This window comes from Rosa rugosa, chromosome 3 (assembly GCF_958449725.1).
Source record: "Rosa rugosa chromosome 3, drRosRugo1.1, whole genome shotgun sequence".
Lineage (NCBI taxonomy): Eukaryota > Viridiplantae > Streptophyta > Magnoliopsida > Rosales > Rosaceae > Rosa > Rosa rugosa.
Genome location: NC_084822.1, coordinates 54,297,111 through 54,319,621, shown reverse-complemented (window position 1 = coordinate 54,319,621; position 22,511 = coordinate 54,297,111). Strand labels below are relative to the sequence as shown.

Here is a 22,511-nt window from a genome sequence, read left to right as displayed (position 1 = left end):
TACAAGTTAAAATGATATCCAACAATTTAATTAGTATTAAGAATCATTGCCGGCACCAATCACCAGCTCATAATATTTACATAGAATCACAGACCTTGTCATTCTCGCAAAGCCGACTATTTGTACCTTCACATATTCCCTTCAATCCTGAACCTCCATTTCCGTCTTCTACCCCAACCCTCATTTCATTTCTCATCATTAGGTCTGAAATTTCAACATGAAGAAGTTCCTCTGATACTCCTCTTTTTGATCAAGTACCGCGCGGTATTTGATTCTCTGATATATCTCTTTTTATCAAGTACTGGTACTTGACAGAACAAAATTTTGGTCAGTCCTCTTCGGTACTTTCAAACCTTCGATCAATATTATGACTCATAATAAAGCAGCATATGATCATTGGCTTATCATGCTATGTGTTTTAGTATTTGCTAGTTCATCATGTTCTGCTACTGAAGGTGACACACTCATCAAGTTCAAGACTTCTCTATCCGATACCTCGGCACTAGATAACTGGAATTCTTCTACAAAACCCTGCAACGGTTCCACGAGCCATTGGGCGGGTGTGCTTTGTAACGGCGGGAGCGTATTCGGGCTGCAGCTGCAGAACATGGGCCTAACTGGCCTGATTGACATTGACACGCTCTCAGAGTTGCCGGCCCTCAAGACCATAAGCTTCATGAACAACGGCTTTGGAGGTCCACTGCCCGATGTGAAGAGACTTTCACTCATTAGTGTCTACTTATCCCAGAACCAATTCTCTGGTGATATCCCGGATGATGCTTTCAGTGGCATGGGTGATACCTTGAAGAAAGTTTACTTGGCCAAAAATGGATTTACGGGGAAGATACCGAGTTCTTTGGTTGATTTGCCTAAGCTCATTGAGTTGGACCTTGGGGATAACCAGTTTAGTGGGAAGATACCAAATTTTCAACCAAGGAACTGGACGTTGTTAAATCTGGCAAACAACAGATTGGATGGTCGGATTCCGGCATCACTAAGCAATTTAGATGCAGCCGATTTTCAGGGTAAGTGAATTCATCATTTGACTTCTTTCGTACATCTGATGCGTGTTGAAATTAGTAGAGAATGTGTTTAACTACAGAAGAACAATCATCCGTGCACACTTGAACTCTTAGCATGCATCTTAAGATATGAAATGATAACTGTTCAACCTTTTAAGATGAGAAATAGAGTTAGGGTTTAAACGTTGGATGGACGTAGTGATAATGAAACTTGAGAACTTTTGATTCAATACATGAAATTTTAAAAATGAATGAACTAAGAAAGATGAAAACATGTAGTCAATGCAAGAAAAAAGAAATGAAATCATGCGTTGACACACGAAGATTATGACATGCTTCTTTATTGATATCTGATCTTCAACATAAATTTGTTGCAATATATGCAATTCTTTTAATCAAGATTTCTTGCAAGCACGTCTGTGTAACCACCCTAATGATATAGTAGTTATCATATCTATTCTAGTTAATCAATCAAGATTTTATCTTGCAGTTCTTTTATGGTCTGTAATTTTTATGAGTTACCTTTTTGATCAAGCAGGAAACAAAGGCTTGTGTGGACCGCCTCTTGGCAAGTGCAAGTCCCCAAAGAAGCGACTCCTCCTAATCATAGCCATCATAGTCATCTCAGTGGCTTTACTATTGTGTGTCTTCTGGATAATCACCTTAATCCGGCGCAGTCGAGCTCGTCGGACCCGTCAAGCCCAATCGGCCCAACAGGAAAAAGCCCAAATGAAGCCGGTAGCCCGTAAAACTCGCGGAGTATTGGAGGCCCAATTACCCGACCTACCGGTGGAAGACGATGAGTACAAAAAGGCAGAAAAAGGAGGGGAGTTGCATTTTGTGAGAAAGGACAGAGAGAGGTTTGAGGTGCAAGAGCTACTTAGGGCACCAGCTGAGGTTTTGGGGAGTGGGAGCTTTGGGTCGTCTTACAAGGCTGGTCTTATGAGTGGGTCTATGGTTGTGAAGAGGTTTAGGGATATGAACAGAGTTGGGAGAGATGATTTCTATGATCACATGAGTAGGATTGGAAGGTTGTCACACCCTAATCTGCTCCCACTCGTTGCATTCTATTACATGAAAGAAGAGAAGCTCTTGGTTCATGACTTTGCTCTAAACGGAAGCTTGGCTAGTCATCTCCATGGTACGTGCATACTATATTACACGATTTGCATCACATTACTAATCACAACTACATTTCCTAATTTCTAAGCATGAGATCGAGAATTTCTATATATAATTCATTTATGCATATGGACAAATATAACACTACATTTACGTACCTAAGAGGAACCCATGAGATTCAGGTACACATAGTTTATTTGTACAAATGTATACATTATTGTTACAAGTAGTCAAGTCCCTATTGCGAGAAAGGTTTGTAGCTAGGAGATTTGTTTATTCTTTGTGTCGGTCTATTTTATAGTTACTTTCTACTATTTCACATTTTCAAAACAATACTATATTCTCACATAACGCGCTTTAAACCTTAATCTCTCGCTATAACTTAATCGGTTGATTACTAATAAAGTAATAATTAATGAGAACTCAATGTAGTCAAACTCGATTGGTGATCACATCTCTTGTTCATCATACTAAACCCTAACATGTTTGATAATTTTGTGCATTTTTTCAGCCAAGCGAGCCCCGGGACAGCCAGGACTCGACTGGCCAACCCGCCTGATGATCATAAAAGGAGTAGCAAGAGGCCTAGGCTACCTCTACAAAGAGTTCCCAGGCCTGCCTGTCCCCCACGGCCACCTGAAGTCCTCCAACGTCCTCCTCGATCACAGCCTCAACCCGGTCCTAGCCGAATACGCCCTAATCCCTGTCATCAACAAAGACCACGCCCACAAGTTCATGGTCGCCTACAAATCCCCCGAGTACTCCCAAACCGGACGCACCTCCAAGAAGACCGACGTGTGGAGCCTCGGCATCCTCATCTTCGAAATGCTGACCGGAAAGTTCCCCGCAAACTACCTCCAACAGGGCAAGAGGGCCAACGCCGACCTCGCCAGCTGGGTCAACTCGGTGGTCAGGGAGGAGTGGACCGGCGAGGTTTTCGATAAAGACATGAAGGGTACCAAGAATGGAGAAGGCGAGATGCTGAAGCTGTTGAAGATAGGGATGTGCTGCTGTGAGAGTAGTGTTGAAGGGAGGTGGGATTGGAGAGAGGCGGTGGATAAGATCGAGGAGTTGAAGGAGAGGGACAGTGAGGATGAAGACTACTCGTCGTATGCGAGTGATGGGGATGTGTACTCGTCTAGGGCTGTGACTGATGATGACTTCTCCTTCTCGGTTGCAGCTTGATGAAGGTTTAAATGGTTGGAATATTAGGACTTGGATTATTATATACATGCTATTGCTCGCTAATGTGAGCTAGTTAGCTAGGTAAGGAATAACAATGGAAGAAACGGGAATATAGGATTTTTGTTTTTCCTAGTTTTTAATTTTATTCGGGTAGCTAGGCTTATTTTTGCATGGTTCATCTTTATTTATGTGAATTATGAAATATGAAAAAAGAGAATAATCGATCTGTAAGGGCAAAAATCCTTTTTAAGTTCTTTGCACGTCGTTGTTTATCAAGAACGATAATCTATTTTGAATTTGAGCATATAGATCTTAGCAAATATGAGTTACAAACAGAGCAAAGCGGTTGGCTAAATGACTGATCATAGATGTTTAAGCAGGTTGGGGTTGAAGATCACTATGCAAAATATTTAAGGTTTTCGATGGATATTATACGTTTAGGAAAATAATATTTATATCAAGTGAGGAGCCATATTTATGTTTAATGAGGGGTAATGATGTTTGTTTTTTATTATAGCGAAGCCTAAAGGTAAAGGACAATAAATCTAAATCACAACTAACTTTGGCTTAAATAAGCCTAATATATAAATCAGATTTCATAAAAGGAACGATATCAGCAGGGGAGAGCTAAAGAATCTGCAGCCAGACTCGATCATAACCATGACCAATGCTTGCTAACAATAAGCCACTAAATTACACTCTCTATATACATGGATAAGGGACACATTCTAATTCAGACTCAAAAGCTCCTGACAGTTTTCCAGAAGTCTAGCTATAAAGAGGATGAAAATGATCGATCATGGAGAGAACCAACTGACTGCAACAAGTGAATTCATTTCTATTTCCAACAATTAATAATCATTCTGCCAAGCCATTTTCATACATTTCAGAAGCCCCCAGATTTCAACTTCAACAACTTGACCAATGCCCAACTTGGCAAAAAACTCATTCATCTATTCACCCCTATCATTTTTTTTAAAACATATATATAATCCCAGTATCTTTATGCAAACTGCCATAAATATTTAATTTAAGTCAATCCTCAATTGAAAATTGCCAACAAAGATGATACACCTGTTGTGGATCTTTCGAGTGGGCAACCTTATTTACTTCAAAGTATTGGTGAATAATTAAAGATGGCCAAACTGAAAATTTGAAATTTTGATTCAAAATATGGCTCCACCTGCATTTCCATATATACCAAGGCCCTATAGTAAAATAGCAACACAAAGGGAGAGTGTAAGTGGAGGAGAACTCACTTGATGGACATGAAAAGTTTTGATCCAAGTTTTTCTTATGATTTTCTAAAGTCGAAAAAAAAAAAATTATATAAAAAAAAAGAGTCAAAATTTTCGAGGTATATCACTTGGAGGAGCTCATAAAAAACATGTTTACCAATGATGATGTTATAGTACATGGAAATTTCAAAAAATTTTACTGGCATGCATGCAACGAGTGCTCGCATGACACCCGTAAAGTGCCAAACCATCGATTTAGAGGTATCATAGATTTACATTAAATGAACAAAAAATCATACTTTAGGGTTAGTCTAACTGATTATATAAGAACTCATTTAAGCATATTAATCCGACTAACTCGCACCCAAAATTCCATGTGAAAAAATTCTCATTCACCATTTATTCACGAATACAATTAGATCAACTAAACATCAACAAGGAAAGTCTCTAAGAAAGCAAAAAAAATAAGATTCTTCTGATATAAAGCAAAAAAAAGAAAGAAACGAAAAGAAACATCATTTGCAAATGCTCTTAGTCGGGAATGACCTCCGGGTGAACCTATCAAATCGGTTCCCTCTCCCTCGCGCGCCTTTTGGTCTCACTCCGCCGTCACTTGCTCTCTAAAGTCTAAACCTCACCGATTAGGGTTTAAGAGGCCGCCAAAAGTTTCAATTTCATGGCTTGGTGGCAAGGTTTCGATGAAACTCGTCTTCTCGTAGCAGCTGGTAACTTTTCACTTCCACACTTACTGTGCTTCATTTCAATCAATTCTTTCATCTCTGAATCACTTTCGCTAACTCTGCAGATCCTCCTGTAGCCGGAGACGGCGCCGGACAACTGATTTCGCTCCGCCACCCAAAATCCGGTACTGCACTTTAGACAAATTTAGCATGTTCAAATAAAGAATACTCCTTTTTCGTTAAAGCATCAAATTTTGGTTTATAATCTTACATTTATTGATTAGGGGGCTAAATAGAATATGTTCGGGATCAGGAAATTTGGTTATCTAATTTTTTTTTTTTTTTTTTTTGAATTTTGAATTTTGTGCAGGAAACACAATGTGCTGTGTTTTAGTTGATGGGATGCTCCAGGAACTTAATTGGTTCAGGCAGTCCTACAGTTCTTGGTTTCTCGGAGACTATGTTTCTGAGGGTGCGTGCTTTTGCTTTTGCTTTTGTTTTCCATTGTTGTTTAGTGTAGTGTTTTGTTCATTGTCTAACCTTTTGTTGTAGTTCTGTTCAGATGGTGGGATATATACCGCCACTCGTGTTGATCCTGTTTTCGTTTTGTTGCCCATTTTTGAGGAAGCTAGAATGAAGGTAATAGAATTCTTATGGCCTATTTATGAATCTTGTTGTGTTATTCTGAAAGACTGAAACTATATGTATATGCCCTTTAATGTTAGTGGTACCTACATTCGTTTAATAATTGCAGAAAGGGGACGATCCTGGGAAGTACAGGCCATTGGATGAGATAATCTTCGTTGATGGCTATCCCGGATATCAGCAACTACTGTCCATTGCTGAGGACTCTATGCAAGTAGTTTGTGATATCAAAGGTGACCTACTACCCCCATACACTTCTGATTTGAAATTTCAGTGAAGCTGCACAATCAACAAGTTAACATGTACTTTATCATGTTTACTTCTTTTAGGGTCAATTCTTATAATGGGATGTGTTATACTTTTCAAGCGGATAAAGTTTCCTCTCTGTTGCTTTCTGTATCTGCAGAAATTGATTCCTCCAAATATTTTAGACTTGACGACTCCAAGGTTCTGGCTTGGTTGTACCACAAGGTCCTTCTACAACTGACTTCAAGTAATTTTGATGTTTGATGATGTGAAATTGTTGGAGTATGTATTACCATTGTTAGTATCTGGATATGAGACCTTATTCTTTGTTAAACCACCATGAAAACTTTATCCTTTTATTGTGGTTGGGGTCGTTGTAAGTTTTTATAATCTTTGTGTTATGAGATGCAGGCATGCCAGCTAAAACAGACGCTATCCACGTTGGACAGTAATTATGCTGCAAGGGAAGAAAAGCATAGATGTACGATTTCAGTGAGAAAACAATTTATATACAACTTTTATGTCTTTCTAGTGTCAATTAGAAATTCATCAGCCTAATGTCGAAATGAGCAAAATGAACTTTAGTTGATAGTCAGAGATGTTATGAGTTGTATATGAGATATATGTAGTTGGTGCTTGAGCGCTCCTTAAATTCTGCTGTGCTAAAACCCTTGTTAATAAGCATGCGAGTCATTCCAGTTTGACATGAAAGTCTATTTTCTTGTTCATTAATTCACCCTCGTTGCTGGTGCAGTGGCTGATGCGGTTTCAATATTAGGGGAATACCTGAAGGATGAGCCCTGGTTGAAGCTTTTGTGTGACCGTTTGAGGTATTGCCTCAAAAAGGGATAAATCTAGCACTTTTGAATTGGAAACAAATGCATACATCTTGTTGGTGGATTCACTCTGTTTGAAATGCATTAACTGAGTTGCTGAATGTGATTTCAGGATAGATTTACCAGAGGCACCAAAAAAAGCACCAGATGCTGAAACTCTCCCAACTGCCAACGAAAGTAGCCCAGGGATTTGGAATGGTTCACAGGTATGATAGCCATCTTACTGTTCGGAAAACCGGTGATTATCAGTTTGTTGGCATTGTTGATTTTGGATTAATTCTGGTTCTGTATTCCCATGTTATAATTTGCCAGGAAAAGAACAAGAGTGACAATAAGGTTACTACCAGAGCTGCTGGAAGGCAAGCTAAAAAGATCAAACTGGAGACGGGATCACATAACATCAGAGACATGTTCACTAGGGCCTCATCAAGTAAGAAGTGAATCAATTCGAAACGGAACACAGTTGTAAATCCTGAGATTCGCTCATCATGACCAGAATTTGTAAACCATTTTCATTAGCAACTAGTATTCCTTTAGCATTCATAACATAGCTGCTGCAATTGTAATGTCATCGACTGCACTGTTTGTGTCAAAGTCAAGCTCACTCAAGTTTTTATATCCACTGTACATTGAAAACCTAATAGTGAGGTGAGGTTGATGGAGACATGGCAATTATCAATTGTATCCTTCTGGCCCACAAGAGGTTCTATTGGCTATTTCTTGCTGGGTTGGATAGGATTTTTTTCTTGGAAACCCAATTTGTTTTGAGGGGAATCGGTGATCAAGTCAGGCCTTCATGTATGCCCACCTTATCTCATCAGATCAAACGGTGGAATAAATTCTGAACCTTCGTCTAAATTATAGCAAATTTAATACCAAACAGTATGTATGACTTTTAGGCTTATCTTTTAATTAGATTTTTACGCCAAAGCATACCCTTGTTAAGAATCTAATATCCAACAAATTGGATATACTTTCTAATATGACTAGGTTTATTCTGGTCGGTTGTAGTCCCCGATTCCTTGGGGTTTATGATCTCTTTCCAACCTTCCTTGTGGAGTTGTGGGTTGTTATATTCGTATCTGACACTTCTCATGCATAAAGTACAGGTTGAAAGGCAGGGAAGAAGAATAAGGAATATACAATCTTTCTCTCAAGCAGAAGATTATCCACAGCTCCGTAAGGTACCCTATTGCTCTACTTTGATGCACTTCAATCTCTAAAATCAAAAGCGCAAATCATTATCCAAAGGAGGGCGGGCAAGTGAATTAAGAGTAGGATAGGTTTAAGGTTCGATTCCCTCAATATTCGACAAAAACATGTTTATGCTAATATTTCTGATGAATACTTAATCTGTTTATTGGGATTTCCTTAAGCAGTGTTTTGTGTTCTTTAACAATCCACCATTATTCTAAGTTGGTGGGATTGAAGGGTCAACTAGGAAATTTATACTAGAACAATTATGAATATGTGCTGATTCTCTATGGCTGCAACTTCATTCTTCCCTTTTATCTAGAACCCACTTCAGGAATGTTGCCTCATGGGCTGTACTTGAACCATTTGTTCTAAGATTCTAAAAGGCTTAATGTGCATGGTAACGTCATGGCTATTTAGTCTAGGGTGTCATTTATAGACTAGCATGGCCAGTTACAAAGGATTTCTGATATCTTTCCTCTAATTGGGAACATTTTCGGAGAATAATCGACTTCGAATCGATTCTTGGTGTCCATGTCTTAAATTCCTTTCCGTCATGGAATATATATATGAAGCATCTTTCACCTCCCAAAGTTTGTAGAAAACTAGAAAGCCCTTGTACTACAAACCATAGATTCTTTTGCAAAATCTTGTTACTTTTGTGAATGTCACTCTTTTTGTTTCCCTTACACCTCATTGTTTTTCAGGAAATATAAAAGAAGGGTGGAGATCATAGTTTGCTTATAGTTTTGATGGATAGCGCCAACATAGTAACCGTCCTGGAATCCGAAGGAGTTGAGTTCCTTCTATCTGGTGAAAGAAAGGTAGTCTCCACATGCCTATTTAGTTTGCTTCCTTGGTTTCTAAATTATTTCAATTTTAAGGAACTTTCGTATTTTGGTGTCTTAGCTTCAAGTTCTTACTGCAACCCTATAGGTGAAGTTCTTAGCTTGGTTATGATACTAAAATAGATTCTTGTTTTAATTCTGAGATTAATTAGGTACCCTTGTCATCATGCAATGGGAAGACAGTATGCCTCCTCTTCTCTGCAAATTGGTGTAGGCCTTGCAAGGCTCTGACTCCTCAGCTTGTGAGACTTTATGATACCCTTAGATATGATGGCAAAGATCTTGAGATTATTTTGGTCTCCTTCGACCGCGATGAGGACAAATTCAATGAACACTTCAAGTGCATGCCATGGCTGGTAGTTCCATTCGATGTAAACCTGCACAAAAGATTGAGTGACATATACCATGTTGATCGGATTCCATCACTTGTTCCGTTGAGTTCAGATGGGATATCAATTGAGGAAGATTTGATTGGACTTATTGAAGACTATGGTGCCGAGGCATTTCCTTTCACTAGGAAGAGAAGAGAGGAATTAAGGGCAATAGATGATGCAAAGCGTGATGGTGGAAAACTTGAAGAGCTTCTGGCACATCAAGGAAGAAACTTTCTCATGTCTAGGGATGGTAGAGAGGTATATATACGTAGTTTACTGCTTATTTCAAATGTTTCTGATGGCTTACTTGGGCCAAAAGAACTGACACATGTTTTTGACCATTTCGCAGATATCAGTATCCGAACTTGTTGGCAAAACCATAGGCCTTTACTTTGGTGCACACTGGAGTCCTCCTTGCCGCGCTTTCACTTCCAAGCTCATAGAAGCATACAGTGAGCTTCTGACATCCAATGATGAATTCTTTGAAATCATTTTCGTCTCCACAGATCGAGACCTCAAAGAATTCGAACTAAACATATGCAACATGCCATGGCTTGCCATCCCCTACCATGATAAAACAAGACAGGACCTTTGCCGAATCTTTAACATTAAAGAGATTCCGGCTTTGGTTCTAATTGGACCAGATGGGAAGGCTGTTAGCACAAAGGGGAGGGCTTTGATCTCTTTGTATGGCGCAAAAGCTTTTCCATTTACAGAGTTGAGGATCAAAGAGCTTGAAGCAGCCTTGGGAAAAGAAGGAGAGGCATTGCCTCCTCAAGTGAAGGATATAAAGCATGACCATATGCTGAAGTTGGACATGGCCAAAGCATATGTATGTGATTTTTGCAAGAAGCAAGGGAGGTTCTGGGCATTTTCGTGTGATGTTTGTGACTATGACCTTCATCCAACTTGCGTAGATAAGTCATTTTAAGAAGCCTTTGAATGAAGTTGCAAGAATCAAGATTGGTTCTGGGATTTTTTTTGTCATCTGTGTCACTATGATCTTCATCCAACTTGTGTAGGAAAGTCATCTCAAGAAGTATGTCACTTATGGGAAGTGTAAATTTATTGAATAATGAAGATTGGCTACTCTGAAATTATTTGCATTTATACAATACTGATATTATTTATTTATTACTTTTTTTGGTATGATTTGGGATGAACATTAAGAAATATATGAAGTATGGAAAGGGGATAATTAGTAAGACACAGGGTAATTGCTTTGTAATTGCAGTTTATGAATGAAGTTATTTCCGATAAAAAAAAAAAAAAAAAAAAAAAAGACACAGGGTAAAATTAGTTAGGGACCAAAGGTATCCGCTAATGATGGAGAGTCTCTCATTGCAATAAACCCAATTGAAGAAGGGGAAGGTAATGTTGGGAGATATTTATGGATTGACCAGTGAAAAAAATCAAACTAATCTGTGATTTCTGTACACTTTTATGAATGAACAAAACGAGTATCTTTGCAATGTAATGGTGTTTGTGTTGAAGATGGAGAAGCAGAATTTAATGGTGACTGAGGCGTGACCGTAGTGATTTTCGGGGAGTCACAGTGGGGAGCAACCACGGAGTGGATCGGATGGAGAAGAAGAAGAGCCGTACCAATCTGCTCGCTGCTGGCCGTAAAAAGGTACATACACATTGCCTCGTAGCACAGTAGCTTTCGTAATTCGGCTGCCTTGAAGGTTTAGTTTATTTGCCACACACCTAAACTGTAACTTGTTTTTTTATTAGGTTTAGTTTTGATACATATATATGTTTAAAATTTTAATTTCTGTAATGCTTCTTTCATTTTGTTAACTGTTATAGAAACGACTAGACAGAAAAAAATTAGCGACCTGATTTGAATATTTGATCCCTGTACATTTGTCATCAGCTTCAACAATTTCGTCAGAAGAAGGATAAAGGCAGTGGAAGCCATGGAAAATCCACGAAAAAGTCTGGAAAATCAGAGCAGCATGCAACTAAACCTACAGCAGCATCGTCTCAGGTCCGTGACGGAGAAACTGAGTCTGCTGTAGGTTCTAATTCTGCAGACTCTGACACTAGTCAAATTCGGGTTAGTAAGCCTGTTCAGAATGAAGGTGAGAGTACTAGGACTGCTGCTGCTAAGGTGGCAAGAGACATTTCATTGGACACTTCACATACAGTGGATTCTGGAGGAGAAGCCAAGAATTCAAAGATGTCTATACAGGTTGATGTGTCAGGCGCCCAACATGCTTCAGTCGATATTACAGAGAGGAAGGAGTCATTGCCTTCACAGGAAAATATTAAAACATCGTTAGTGCAAAAGAGAGAAGATCAGGTAACATATGTAAGTTGTGCTCTTCTTCTTTGGTTATTTTATTTTCATTATACTTCTTCTAAAAGTTGATTAGGATACATATAGGCCGGGTTTGATGTATAATTAGAATCTCATTTGTTGTTGGGTAGGGGCAATGCAGGAAGCTGAGGGTTTGGATGCAAGGCAGTCTAATCCTAGTCGTGAAGTAAAAGTGGAGCTTGAAGGAGATATCAGGCCTTCTGCTTCCGAGCTTGAAAGAAGTCTCGAGTCTTCTTCTGGTCCAGCTTCCTATGTAGATGAACCAACTGGTGCAGTGGATGAAGCATCTGTTTCAGCTGGTGCAACCATGTTATCAGGCAGGGAAGAAAGAGTTCTGGCAGATACAGAATATCAGGCAGTTGGAGAGGATTGTCATCAGGAACATGTTATTGATGGTTGTGAAAGGGCTTTGGAAACAAATATGATGAGTTCGGATAGAGGACCTGCATCACCTGTTGCAGATCCGAGCTCAATCAGTCTCTCACAGATCACAGAAGTTATTAAGAGGCTTAATGAAGAAGAGTTCTGTATTCTTCTTAAGTCCATTGAATCAGTTTCTAGTACATTGCTGGGGACCAACAGTTTATTTGTAGCAGAACATGGCTTTCGAGAATTTTTTGAGCAACTTAAAGAAGAATTGGTTCTCACAAATTTCACCAAAGATGTCTTTCACTTGCAGATTGAACAGCAGTTTGAGATGCAACTAGAGTTTGATTGCCAGCATCATCGGTTGCTTGAGGAAACATCTCTTCTTCGTGCTTCACTGAATGAAGTTCGTGAGAAGAACCAGTGTCTTGCTGAAGAGCTTGCACAGTGCAGGGGTGAACTCCAAGCTGTTGCTTGTGGGAAGGAGGAGCTCCAAAACAAATTTCATACTGCGAAGGTGGAGGGTGAAGAAGCTTCTTCTAGAACAATTGAGTTGCATAACAACCTGGAAAGGGCACAGCAGGATTTGTTCAGACTGTCAACAGAGTTAGCTGATTGTAAAGGTTTGGTGCAAGCCTTACAGGTGGAAAATGAGACCTTAAATGGGACTATAGTGTCAGCGGATGAAGTTAAAAGTAAACTTATGGAGCAAAATAATTTGTATCTTCTTGAGAAGGAGAAGCTTTCAACTGACCTGGTTGATCGTGAAAGTTTAGTGGCAACTCTACGGGGTAAAATATCAACCTTAAGCGGGAATTTGGATTCAGTAACACATGAGAGGGAGCATCTTGCTTGTGAAAATGAGAAACTTGCAACAGAACTGGCTGACAGGAAGAATATAGTATCAGCTTTGCAGGTAGAAAATGCCAGCTGTCTTGCTTTGGTTATGGAGGAGAAAAAGAAGCTTGAGGAGGAGAGGGAGTATTCTGCTCATGAGAATGAGAGACTTTCAGCCGAACTTGTTGTTCTTCAAGAACGGTTATCTGCAGAACGTGAAGAACAAGTAAGGTTTGAGGTTGACCTAAAAGAAACAACAAAACGCCTTGAACAGCTCACTGATGAAAAGATTACTAGCAATCTGGACATACTTAAAGCTAAGATGAGTGAGGTTGAAAAGAGTGGGTTTATAATACCAGCTCAAGTTGGGGAAGCTGGGAACCAAGTTGAACTTAGCAGGGGTCATGATCTTGCAACTGAAGATGATAACTCTCAGCAAATTCACGGGAAGCAAGACAGTGAAGCTTCCTTTGTGGTGGATAAATCTTTATCTGATGGCTGTGTAGGGGGCTCACCATTTGTGAATACTGAGCAGGAAGTCTTTGATGATTCCGATGGGTTTATCGCACTGAATGGACACTTGGACAAGGCAGATAAAATGTTGCATAAACTTGTACAGGAAGTTGAAAGCATCTGCTCTCATTCCACATTGCTAAGCAAGTCCGGTCACAAAGTTCCTGTAGCTCAGGTATCAAAACTGATTCAAGCATTCGAGTCGAAGGCTCATCAAGATGAGCCAGTAGAGGGGGAAGCTCTAACCGATAATCAATCACCAGAAGATTCAGTTGTGTCGGTAAGAGAGCAAATCGGAAACCTGAGAGCATTATTTAAGCACATGCTGATGGATACTGCAAATGCCAGTCTACTGCTGAAGGAGGAGCGAGATGGTAGGAAAAATGCTGATGCCACCTCTGAGGAATTGAAGGATCAGAATGAGGCCTTGGAAGAATATTGCAAGAAACTGGGAGCAACGAACATTGAGCTCAGGGTCCTATATGAAGCTTTAGAAGAACATAGGGGAAGCATTGAATCTAGGAACTGTGAGCTTTTCATTCTCTGCGAATCCTTACAACTACAAGTCACTAATCTTAAAGTAGAAAACGTGGAAGCTGACAGAAAGCTGCATGTGTATGAATCAAGAACTAGTCAATTGCAGAGTCGGTTGCATGATCTACATCTAATTTCAAATGTTATGGTATCTCAAACCTCTGAGCAGTTGGAAAGTTTTCACAAGGAGGCTGCTGAGAAAGTTTTGATGCTTGAGCGCCATTGGAATTCAACTATTGATCCGGTTCTTGAAGCAACTGGCAAGCTTGATGAATCTCTTGGTAGGATCACCACAACTACAACAGTCTCTCATGATTCTTTGGACAGAATAAGTTATTCAGTTGCTTCTGTTTATGATGCCATCAGTTTTATTCAAGATCTGAAGGACAAACTTGAAAGTTCTCAAACAGAACATGAAGCAGTCTTTTCTTTATACAAAGAAGCGAATGAGAAATGCGATGATCTGCATGGAAAGAATCAAACGGCCAGTGACTTGTTGCAGAAGTTGTATGGCAACCTTTCTAAACTACTCACGGTTTTGCATGGGTCTACAGATGAAAGTGATATGTACTTAGAACCTGAGAAGTTTCCTGATCTTCTAGATTACAGTAATTATGGAACCATCATAGAACATGTGGAATCTTCTTTGAGGGGGAGTCTGCAACTTGAATCTGTTAACAAGAAACTAAATTCAGAGTTGATGGCTAGCGCTGAAGAAGTTGAGGAACTGAAACAAAGATGCCTTGGTTGTACTACTCTGCAGAAGTTAATAGAAGATGTTGAAGGGGTGCTGAAAGTGGAACATGCTGAGTTTCAAGTGGATAAAACCCCTGCTTCACACCTTGAATCACTGGTGTCATGTCTTGTTCGAAAATGTGAGGAGGCTGATGTGCAGGTAGGCTTATCTAAGGAAGAAGATTCTGGATCTAAGGTGGTGAAGCTGACTTCAATGCAGGAACAAGTACAGCAGTTAAATGCCTTGTGTCTCAAGCATGAAAGTGAACTCATTGTTCTAAGGGAAAGTTTACATCAGGCGGAGGAAGCACTTCTTGTTGCTCGTTCTGAGATACAAGGGAAAGTAAATGAACTTGAACAGTCAGAGCAACGGGTGTCTTCCCTTAGAGAGAAGCTTACCATTGCTGTCACCAAGGGGAAAGGTTTGGTTGTGCAGCGAGATGGTCTGAAGCAGTCCCTTAACGAGAAATATGTTGAACTGGAAAGATTCTCACAGGAACTGCAAATGAAAGATGCAAGGCTTCTTGAGATTGAAGCAAAACTTGAGGCATTTTCAGAGTCAGGTGAACGAGTGGAAGCTCTGGAATCTGAGCTTTCATATATTCGCAATTCAGCTACTGCATTAAGAGAATCATTCCTTCTCAAAGATTCTGTCCTTCAGAGAATAGAAGAGATCTTGGAAGACCTTGATCTGCCAGAGCATTTTTATTCAAGAGATATTATTGAGAAGATTGATTGGCTGGCCAGGACAGCTACTAGTAACACTTTACGTGTGACTGATTCAGATCAGAAGAGTTCTGCCGGTGGAGGTTCATACTCTGATGCTGGTTTTGTTGTTATGGATTCCTGGAAAGATGATGTACAGCCAAGTTCAGATTCAAGTGAAGATATCAAAAGAAAATATGATGAACTAAAGAGTAGATTTTATGGGTTGACTGAACAGAATGAAATGTTGGAACAATCCTTAATGGCAAGGAACAACATAGTACAGAGATGGGAGGAACTTTTGGACAGGATTGACATGCCACCACATCTGCGATCTGTGGAGCCAAAGGACAGGATCGATTGGTTAAGCAAAGCACTTTTAGAAGCGCAGGAAGATAATATGTCTCTGCAGCAGAAGGTTGTTAACCTAGAAAACCATTGTGTATCACTCACTGCTGATTTGGAAGACTCGCAAAGGGGAGTGTCTGACCTTGAGGCAGACCTTCAAAGATTTATCCACAAGAGAGATTATCTTTCTGAAAGATTGGAGACTCTGGTCAATGATCAGGAGAAGCTTTCAACAAAGGCAGCTGAATTTGAGCTTGAGAATGAAAAGCTGCAGAAGGAAGTTACTGATTTGCAAGAAAATGTAGCCAAGATGCATGGAAATGAGAATCAAATTCTCAGCATAGAAGCTGACTTAAGAAGATTACAGAGTTTGGTTACTGATGCCTTGGAGGTCTCTGGATCAAAGTATGAGTATTCTGGTGGTGGTAGTATTGAGTGCTTGGAAGGGTTACTGAATAAGCTTTTAGAGAGTTATGCAACTCTTTCCTCGGAAAAACCTGTGCATGGGGGTGCCGCTGAAAGTCTCCATACTGAATATGCTGATGCAACAGTTATTGGATCAAGAAGCCTAAATACACTTGGTTCCCAGGAATCAGATGTAGATGTTTTAAAGAAAGAGTTGGAGGAGGTTCAACATGAACTTTTGGGTGTGAAGGAGGAGAGGGATGGATATCTAGAGAAGCAACAGTCTATGGCTAGTGAATTTGAAGCATTACATAACAAAGTGAATGAGTTGCAAGGGCTGCTTAATCAAGAGGAGCAGAAGTTAGCTTCTGTTAGAGAGAAGTTAAATGTTGCAGTCAGAAAAGGGAAGTCATTGGTACAACAGCGTGACAGTCTGAAACAAAGTATTGATGAGGTCAATTCTGAGGTCGAACGTTTGAGATCAGAGATCAAGATGGGGCAAGTCAAAATTGCAGAGTATGAACAAAACTTCAGGGATTTGTCTACTTTCCCTAGTAGGGTAGAAGCCTTAGAATCTGAGACATTGTTCTTGAGGAATTGTTTGAATGAAACTGAGCAGAATTTGCAGCACAAAGAAAATACTTTGAGCATGATTGTAAATATCTTAGACAACATTGATGTAGGAGGCGATTTTAACTCTCGTGATCCAGTTGTGAAGTTAGAACGAATTGGGAAAATGTGCTTTGATCTGCGCGCAGATGTAGCTTCTTCTGAGCAAGAGGCTAGGAAATCCAAAAGAGCAGCAGAGCTACTCCTCGCAGAACTGAACGAGGTTCAAGAGAGGAATGATGGTCTCCAAGAAGAGCTTGCAAAATCTGCTGATGAAATTTCTGTAGTCTCCAAGGAAAGGGATCTTGCTGAGGCTAGCAAACTTGAAGCTGTTTTAAGTCTTGAAAAGCTATCTACTGCTCACTCCGAGGAAAGAAAAAACCAATTTTCTGAATTTGCAGGACTGAAATCTGGTCTAGATCAACTCAAGAAGGGTTTCCATGATATTTGCAATTCATTGGTCGATATTTTTTACAACGACTTGGAATTTTTGAACAACCTGGAGTCTGGTATTGACTCATGTCTCAAATTAAATAGTGCAAATGTGGTTGATGTGCACCCCTTCACTGCAGCTGGTGGATTTCTAACGAGCAAATCAGATAAGGTAATTTCACCATGCATATGCTGGTTTATTATTTCCCTAGTGTTTCACCTCTATTAGTTATGATAATCTTGTTTCTATGGTTCAAGGTTTTTTCTTCTTCATGACCTCCTTTGTGTTAGTTTATTGAGTGCTTTTTGTTTCCCTTTTTTTGCCACTTTCTCCGAGTTAATACATGTACAGACTAAAATCATATATTACTATAATCGCTAGTGAACAGTGATAATGATTTTAGTCTGTATTTGATCCGAAGCATTCTTCTCTTATAACATCTTCTAATTTTGGGTTTTCTGTACAGGATAACTCTATTTCAATGAATTATAGGTCAGACACCAATGCGCATGGACATTTTGGTGACAGTTTTGTCATCGAAACCTTTACATACATAACACATTATGTGCAAGATCTCATGACGGAGATTGGTGTGCTTAAAGAAAAATTAGATGAACACTCAATGTCTTTGCATGAAAAAACTAGCAGTGTACCCAGATTGGTGGCAATTGTTCGTGGAGAGATAACTTCCAAAAACGAGTCATTTGAAGCCTTGAGGAGAGACTTTTTGCAGATGGAAATGGTCAAAAAGGAAAAGGACAAGGAACTTGTTGTCTTGCATAGAAATGCTGCCGTGCTTTTTGAAGCATGCACTAGTTCAGCTGTGGAAATAAATAGAAGAAAAGATGAATTGATGGGAAATAGTTGGGCTGTTGGAGATCTGGGAATGACATCAAAAACAGCAGAATTGCCCGCTTTCAGGGGAGAGGGTGAGCTGTACTCTGAGGAATCTGTTAGGTCTGTGGCAGACTGGCTATTGTCGGCTGCTAGTGATTTTGCTACTCTGACAGCTGAAATAGTGGAAGGCAGCCAAAAGGAAATGAAGCTTACCATTTCAAATTTGCAGAAAGAGCTTCAGGAGAAGGACGTTCAAAAGGAGAGGATTTTCATGGAGCTTGTAAGTCAAATCAAGGAAGCTGAAGATACTGCAAGCAGCTATTCAGTGGACCTTGAATCTTCAAAAACCTTGGTGTATGATTTGGAGAAACAGTTGGAAGCGATGAAAGGTGAACGCAACCTACTTGAGCAGAGAGTAAAGGAGCTAGAAGATGGCCATGCCACCTCTGACGAGTTACAACAGAGGGTCAGAACACTAACTGATGAGCTTGCTGCCAAAGACCATGGTGAGTTTTTCATTTGCACTTATCCAGTCCACACCTATATATACTATAAGTGGCTTTTTTAGATCCATAATTCTGGAAATTATCTGTGATTGTAGAAATTGAGGAGCTAATGCAAGCACTTGATGAGGAGGAGGTGCAGATGCAAGGTATCACCTACAAGATTAAGGAACTGGAAAAGATTGTGGAACAAAAGAACCTAGATTTAGAGAACCTTGAAGCTTCTCGTGGGAAGGTTATGAAAAAGCTCTCCATCACTGTGTATAAGTTTGACGAGCTGCATCGCCTATCTGCAAGCCTCCTTGCGGAAGTTGAAAAATTGCAGTCACAATTGCAAGATCGGGATGCAGAGATTTCTTTCTTAAGGCAGGAGGTCACTAGGTGCACCAATGATGTTCTGGTTGCATCACAAGTCAGTAAGAAGGGAAATTCAGATGAGATCCACGAGTTATTAACATGGTTTGATATGAATATTCCTGCATTTGGGGTCCACAGTGAGTATCTTGAAAATAAGAACAACAGTGACGTCCCTGAACAAAAGGAAGTACTCAAGAAGACAGTTGATTCAATTTTATCAGAATTGGGGGATCTACGGGCTGCGGCTCAAAGCAAAGATATATTGTTGCAAGAAGAAAGGACTAAAGTAGAAGAATTAACACGCAAGGAACAGACTCTTGAGAAGTGTTTACGGGAGAAGGAATCACGATTAAATCTGCTTGAAGGTGTGGAAGATGGCCAAGCAACTAGCTCGACCTCAGAGATTCATGAAGTTGAGCCTGCGGTGAGATGTTTGATATTTTTAATGTTACATTACTTGCATGCCTTTTTGCCTTTTTCATTTGTACTTCTTACGTGAAGAGAATTTAAGATGTTCTGTAAACTTAGGAATACAAAATAGTTTTTGCTCGGAATATGTCTTGGAAGTGCCTTGGCGATCGAAGGTGTTCTTGCTCTTGCGAAGTATCAAGAATATGTAATGTCATTGAGGAATTTATTTGGTGGGTTTTTGTATAGATAAACAAATGGGAAGCATCTGGTTCCTCCATTGCATCTCAAGTCCGCAGTTTGCGCAAAGGCAACAGTGAGCAAGTTGCAATTGCCATAGATATGGATCCTGGGAGCACTAGTAGATTGGAAGATGAAGAAGATGATAAGGGTAATCCTATGGCTGTAGTTGCCGCCATCTTTTACCGTTCTTTTCCATAATACCACATGAGATAACTTACTGAAGGTGTTTCTAACTTGTATTGAGCTCTTCTCTGTTTATTACACTGCAGTTCATGGTTTCAAGTCACTCACTACATCAAGAATGGTTCCTAAATGTACAAGACCTGTGAGTAACATGGTCGATGGCCTCTGGTAGGCATATGCATGCAATTCTTTCTTAATAGTTTATGATTTAAACGTACCTGGACTTTGTGAATGAGCTAAATCATCTTGTACACGCTGCCAGGGTTTCTTGTGATCGGACTCTAATGCGACAACCAATTTTGCGGCTTGGTATTATGTTCTATTGGGCCTTTCTGCATACGCTTCTTGCTAGTCTTGCAATTTGAAAAGCTCAATGGGTAAGTTTGTATTAATTCGTTCTTTTATGTAGTTTAGGAATACGTTTTCTTTTTGGGTACGTTTTATCTAATATTTCTCATCTGATCCCGGAAAGTTAATTTTATGATATTTCTTATGTTTAATACTTATTTGTTGCATTTTCTTGGGTTGCACTGTTGCAGGTTCACATTTGGTTTTAGGGCGAGATGGACTTGGGGTCCCGATTATGTTATTATTGGGTATTAAGTGGAGCTTAATCTGCTTTGTTTTTGTCCTTCCTATAGATGCGGTTAGAGATTGATTTATTATTCTCAACCAGGCAACCCAGATTCCCATATTTTTATCTGAAGGAATCCTAGAACCTTGGCTGCTTCTAATGAGGAAAAGAGATTCATGATAGGGCAACATATTATTTAGGTTGTACATCATAGCTGTTATTATTTAGGTTCTCTACAAATTTAGAGAGAATTTAGTAGTAAAACAAACTCCGGTGCAGCAATTTGTATGGTTATTACTTGTGCAAAAGTCGGCATGTGTTGATGCTTTGACACAGTTATTCGAGAGGTACATAGAATTGAATCGATTGGTACGGTTTTGTTGATGGTTTTGAATCATTGGTTTTTGTCATTGTCTCATTGAAGGGAAGGGAGTGCCAGTCAATTGAGCAAACGAAAGTATTGCTACTACACAGTAAATTCGCAGATGGCTTTGATAAGAAATCAATGCTCATAGATGCAGGAAGGGGACGATCCTGGGAAGTTTCACAGATGGCGTCGAGCCGTCTTATCGTCTTTATTCTCTTAATCAATCATTGATTTAGCTTCTTTTTTTTTTTTCAGGGAAAAGGAAGATATATTTCTGTGATAAAAAACGATCAAGCTAGGAGATTTCAAGATCACTTATTACATTCATTGCTCAAGTAGTGCACTGACTGCACATTTAAAAAATGACTACTAGCCTAGACTACTACCCCTTAATCAAATGAAGCTACAAAACCAAAAAACTACTATCCGCCTCAAGCCAAAAGGATTATACAATATACATCAATACTGGCCCTTGGACAGAATTATAACATCCAATAGAAAAAGGTATATAGGGCCAACACCCACCAACAAAAGATGGAGTATTATTACACAAAATAAAAGAACAAACAAATAATAAAGTTTGGGTCCAAAACAAAGCCCAGACCCAAAACAAACAATTTGCTTTATATTATCACCGTGTAACAAATCTTAATTTGCGTGCTAATCCGATTGACATATATATTGTCAAAGGAACACAATGATGGATCCACTATGTGCTCCATGTATCACAAGTGAAACAAACCAACCAATGAAGATAGATCGTTCGAAGTTGATCTAATCATGTCATAGATGGCCATGAACTTTGAGAATGAACGAACACCGGCCCTTCTTTTTCTTTTGTATTAATTCCAAATTCTATCTGCAATAGATGTGAACCTTGGAAAGTGATTAAAGCATGTTTGTAATTGAGGAATAGTTCTCTTGGTCAATCACCATCCATTATATCATGCACTTTCCTAACAGTGCTTCACAACAACCTTGTTTTATTTTGATATTGAATTGGTTTATACATCGATGTTATATGTGTTGTACAAAGTTTAAGGTAAAACCAGAGCAACCCTAGCGCCGTAAGAGAGAGTACAACCTCCCAGCCAAATAGTTCCCTGTCCGGCGGCGGCCATGGATAGCGCCGGCTTCGCCGCGTCGTCTCTTGGCTGACTGCCTGATGGGCACTTTAATTAAAGCCCGGGGCTAAGTTCGGAAGAGGAGGTGTTTGCCTTGAGGTTTGGAAAGTTGGCTTTGATGGCAGGTTTGGAAGGCCTTTCTGGGCGGCTGTAGCTTCTGTGCAGGGACGGCGAGACCCGTCGGCATGGATCTGGATGCGGCTGGACGATGGGGCGGCGTGTGGGTCTTGGGGCTGGTGCATCGACTGTGGCTCGCGGGGCTCGGGGATGTGCTGGCTTGGTGGAGATCAGCGACGTGGCTCGTGGTGCGGTTGGCATTGTGGCGGGGCTTAGGCGGCGCGGGTTCGTGGTGACGGGACCCTTGGGTAGAGCTGCACAGGCGGCTGCAGGTGTGGTGGACGGGTGGACTGGACTTGGGTCAACCCTGGCTTGCTGGATCTTGAGATGGGCTCTTCTCTTTGGGGCTGCCCTATTGGGCCTGTTATTTAGGTTAGGGTTGTTGTAGCCCTAATCCTTTTTCTTTGTTTTTTAGTTCGTCTATTTACAATAAGGTTCCGTTTTTGGGACAGTCTAGGCACTTTTGTGCATTTAGTTTTTTGCATTTGGTCTAGTCTTGTCGACTTAACTCTCAGTGGATCTAGGTGTACACCAATTGAGGTCTCTAGGCAGCTAGGTTTATTGGTTAAAGAGTTAGGTTTCTAGCGCCTCCGGCGT

General features: G+C 40.0%; 4 protein-coding genes across 4 annotated transcripts; all 4 read left to right on the top strand.

Moving 5' to 3' along the window:
• Positions 1-116: 116 nt before the first annotated feature.
• LOC133739379 (probable LRR receptor-like serine/threonine-protein kinase At4g31250) lies at positions 117-3,633 on the top strand. The gene is made up of 3 exons (XM_062167160.1): positions 117-1,025; positions 1,561-2,163; positions 2,656-3,633. The coding sequence occupies exons 1-3, from the start codon at positions 368-370 to the stop codon at positions 3,327-3,329; spliced, it is 1,935 nt and encodes a 644-aa protein (XP_062023144.1). The 5' UTR covers positions 117-367; the 3' UTR covers positions 3,330-3,633.
• A 1,437-nt stretch (positions 3,634-5,070) lies between these two features.
• Positions 5,071-8,159, top strand: LOC133738551 (uncharacterized). Its single transcript, XM_062166111.1, has 10 exons — positions 5,071-5,292; positions 5,373-5,432; positions 5,618-5,719; positions 5,810-5,886; positions 6,002-6,125; positions 6,299-6,363; positions 6,550-6,619; positions 6,893-6,968; positions 7,087-7,180; positions 7,287-8,159. Exons 1-10 carry the CDS (start codon positions 5,244-5,246, stop codon positions 7,413-7,415), a joined length of 846 nt encoding a protein of 281 aa, XP_062022095.1. The 5' UTR covers positions 5,071-5,243; the 3' UTR covers positions 7,416-8,159.
• Positions 8,021-10,527, top strand: LOC133738550 (probable nucleoredoxin 3). Its single transcript, XM_062166110.1, has 4 exons — positions 8,021-8,158; positions 8,876-8,992; positions 9,169-9,648; positions 9,740-10,527. The coding sequence occupies exons 2-4, from the start codon at positions 8,921-8,923 to the stop codon at positions 10,319-10,321; spliced, it is 1,134 nt and encodes a 377-aa protein (XP_062022094.1). The 5' UTR covers positions 8,021-8,158; positions 8,876-8,920; the 3' UTR covers positions 10,322-10,527.
• Positions 10,528-10,893: 366 nt separating this feature from the next.
• LOC133737954 (trans-Golgi network-localized SYP41-interacting protein 1-like) lies at positions 10,894-20,700 on the top strand. Its single transcript, XM_062165411.1, has 9 exons — positions 10,894-11,023; positions 11,270-11,698; positions 11,805-17,372; positions 17,668-18,544; positions 18,640-19,322; positions 19,556-19,697; positions 19,819-19,900; positions 19,995-20,109; positions 20,272-20,700. The coding sequence occupies exons 1-8, from the start codon at positions 10,973-10,975 to the stop codon at positions 20,095-20,097; spliced, it is 7,935 nt and encodes a 2,644-aa protein (XP_062021395.1). The 5' UTR covers positions 10,894-10,972; the 3' UTR covers positions 20,098-20,109; positions 20,272-20,700.
• The last annotated feature ends 1,811 nt before the right edge of the window (positions 20,701-22,511 follow it).

What these genes read in the sequence shown, in the direction of transcription:
- LOC133737954 (XM_062165411.1), top strand. Translation starts at nt 10,973, where the DNA reads ATGGAGAAGAAGAAGAGCCGTACCAATCTGCTCGCTGCTGGCCGTAAA. An exon ending in TCGCTGCTGGCCGTAAAAAG is followed by an intron (nt 11,024 to 11,269) that starts GTACATACACAT and finishes ATTTGTCATCAG; the next exon opens with CTTCAACAATTTCGTCAGAA. An exon ending in TAACGAGCAAATCAGATAAG is followed by an intron (nt 17,373 to 17,667) that starts GTAATTTCACCA and finishes TTTTCTGTACAG; the next exon opens with GATAACTCTATTTCAATGAA.
- LOC133738550 (XM_062166110.1), top strand. Translation starts at nt 8,921, where the DNA reads ATGGATAGCGCCAACATAGTAACCGTCCTGGAATCCGAAGGAGTTGAG. An exon ending in TTCTATCTGGTGAAAGAAAG is followed by an intron (nt 8,993 to 9,168) that starts GTAGTCTCCACA and finishes GAGATTAATTAG; the next exon opens with GTACCCTTGTCATCATGCAA. An exon ending in TGTCTAGGGATGGTAGAGAG is followed by an intron (nt 9,649 to 9,739) that starts GTATATATACGT and finishes ACCATTTCGCAG; the next exon opens with ATATCAGTATCCGAACTTGT.
- LOC133739379 (XM_062167160.1), top strand. Translation starts at nt 368, where the DNA reads ATGACTCATAATAAAGCAGCATATGATCATTGGCTTATCATGCTATGT. An exon ending in AGATGCAGCCGATTTTCAGG is followed by an intron (nt 1,026 to 1,560) that starts GTAAGTGAATTC and finishes TTGATCAAGCAG; the next exon opens with GAAACAAAGGCTTGTGTGGA. An exon ending in CTTGGCTAGTCATCTCCATG is followed by an intron (nt 2,164 to 2,655) that starts GTACGTGCATAC and finishes GCATTTTTTCAG; the next exon opens with CCAAGCGAGCCCCGGGACAG.
- LOC133738551 (XM_062166111.1), top strand. Translation starts at nt 5,244, where the DNA reads ATGGCTTGGTGGCAAGGTTTCGATGAAACTCGTCTTCTCGTAGCAGCT. An exon ending in TCGTCTTCTCGTAGCAGCTG is followed by an intron (nt 5,293 to 5,372) that starts GTAACTTTTCAC and finishes CTAACTCTGCAG; the next exon opens with ATCCTCCTGTAGCCGGAGAC. An exon ending in TGGCTTGGTTGTACCACAAG is followed by an intron (nt 6,364 to 6,549) that starts GTCCTTCTACAA and finishes TATGAGATGCAG; the next exon opens with GCATGCCAGCTAAAACAGAC.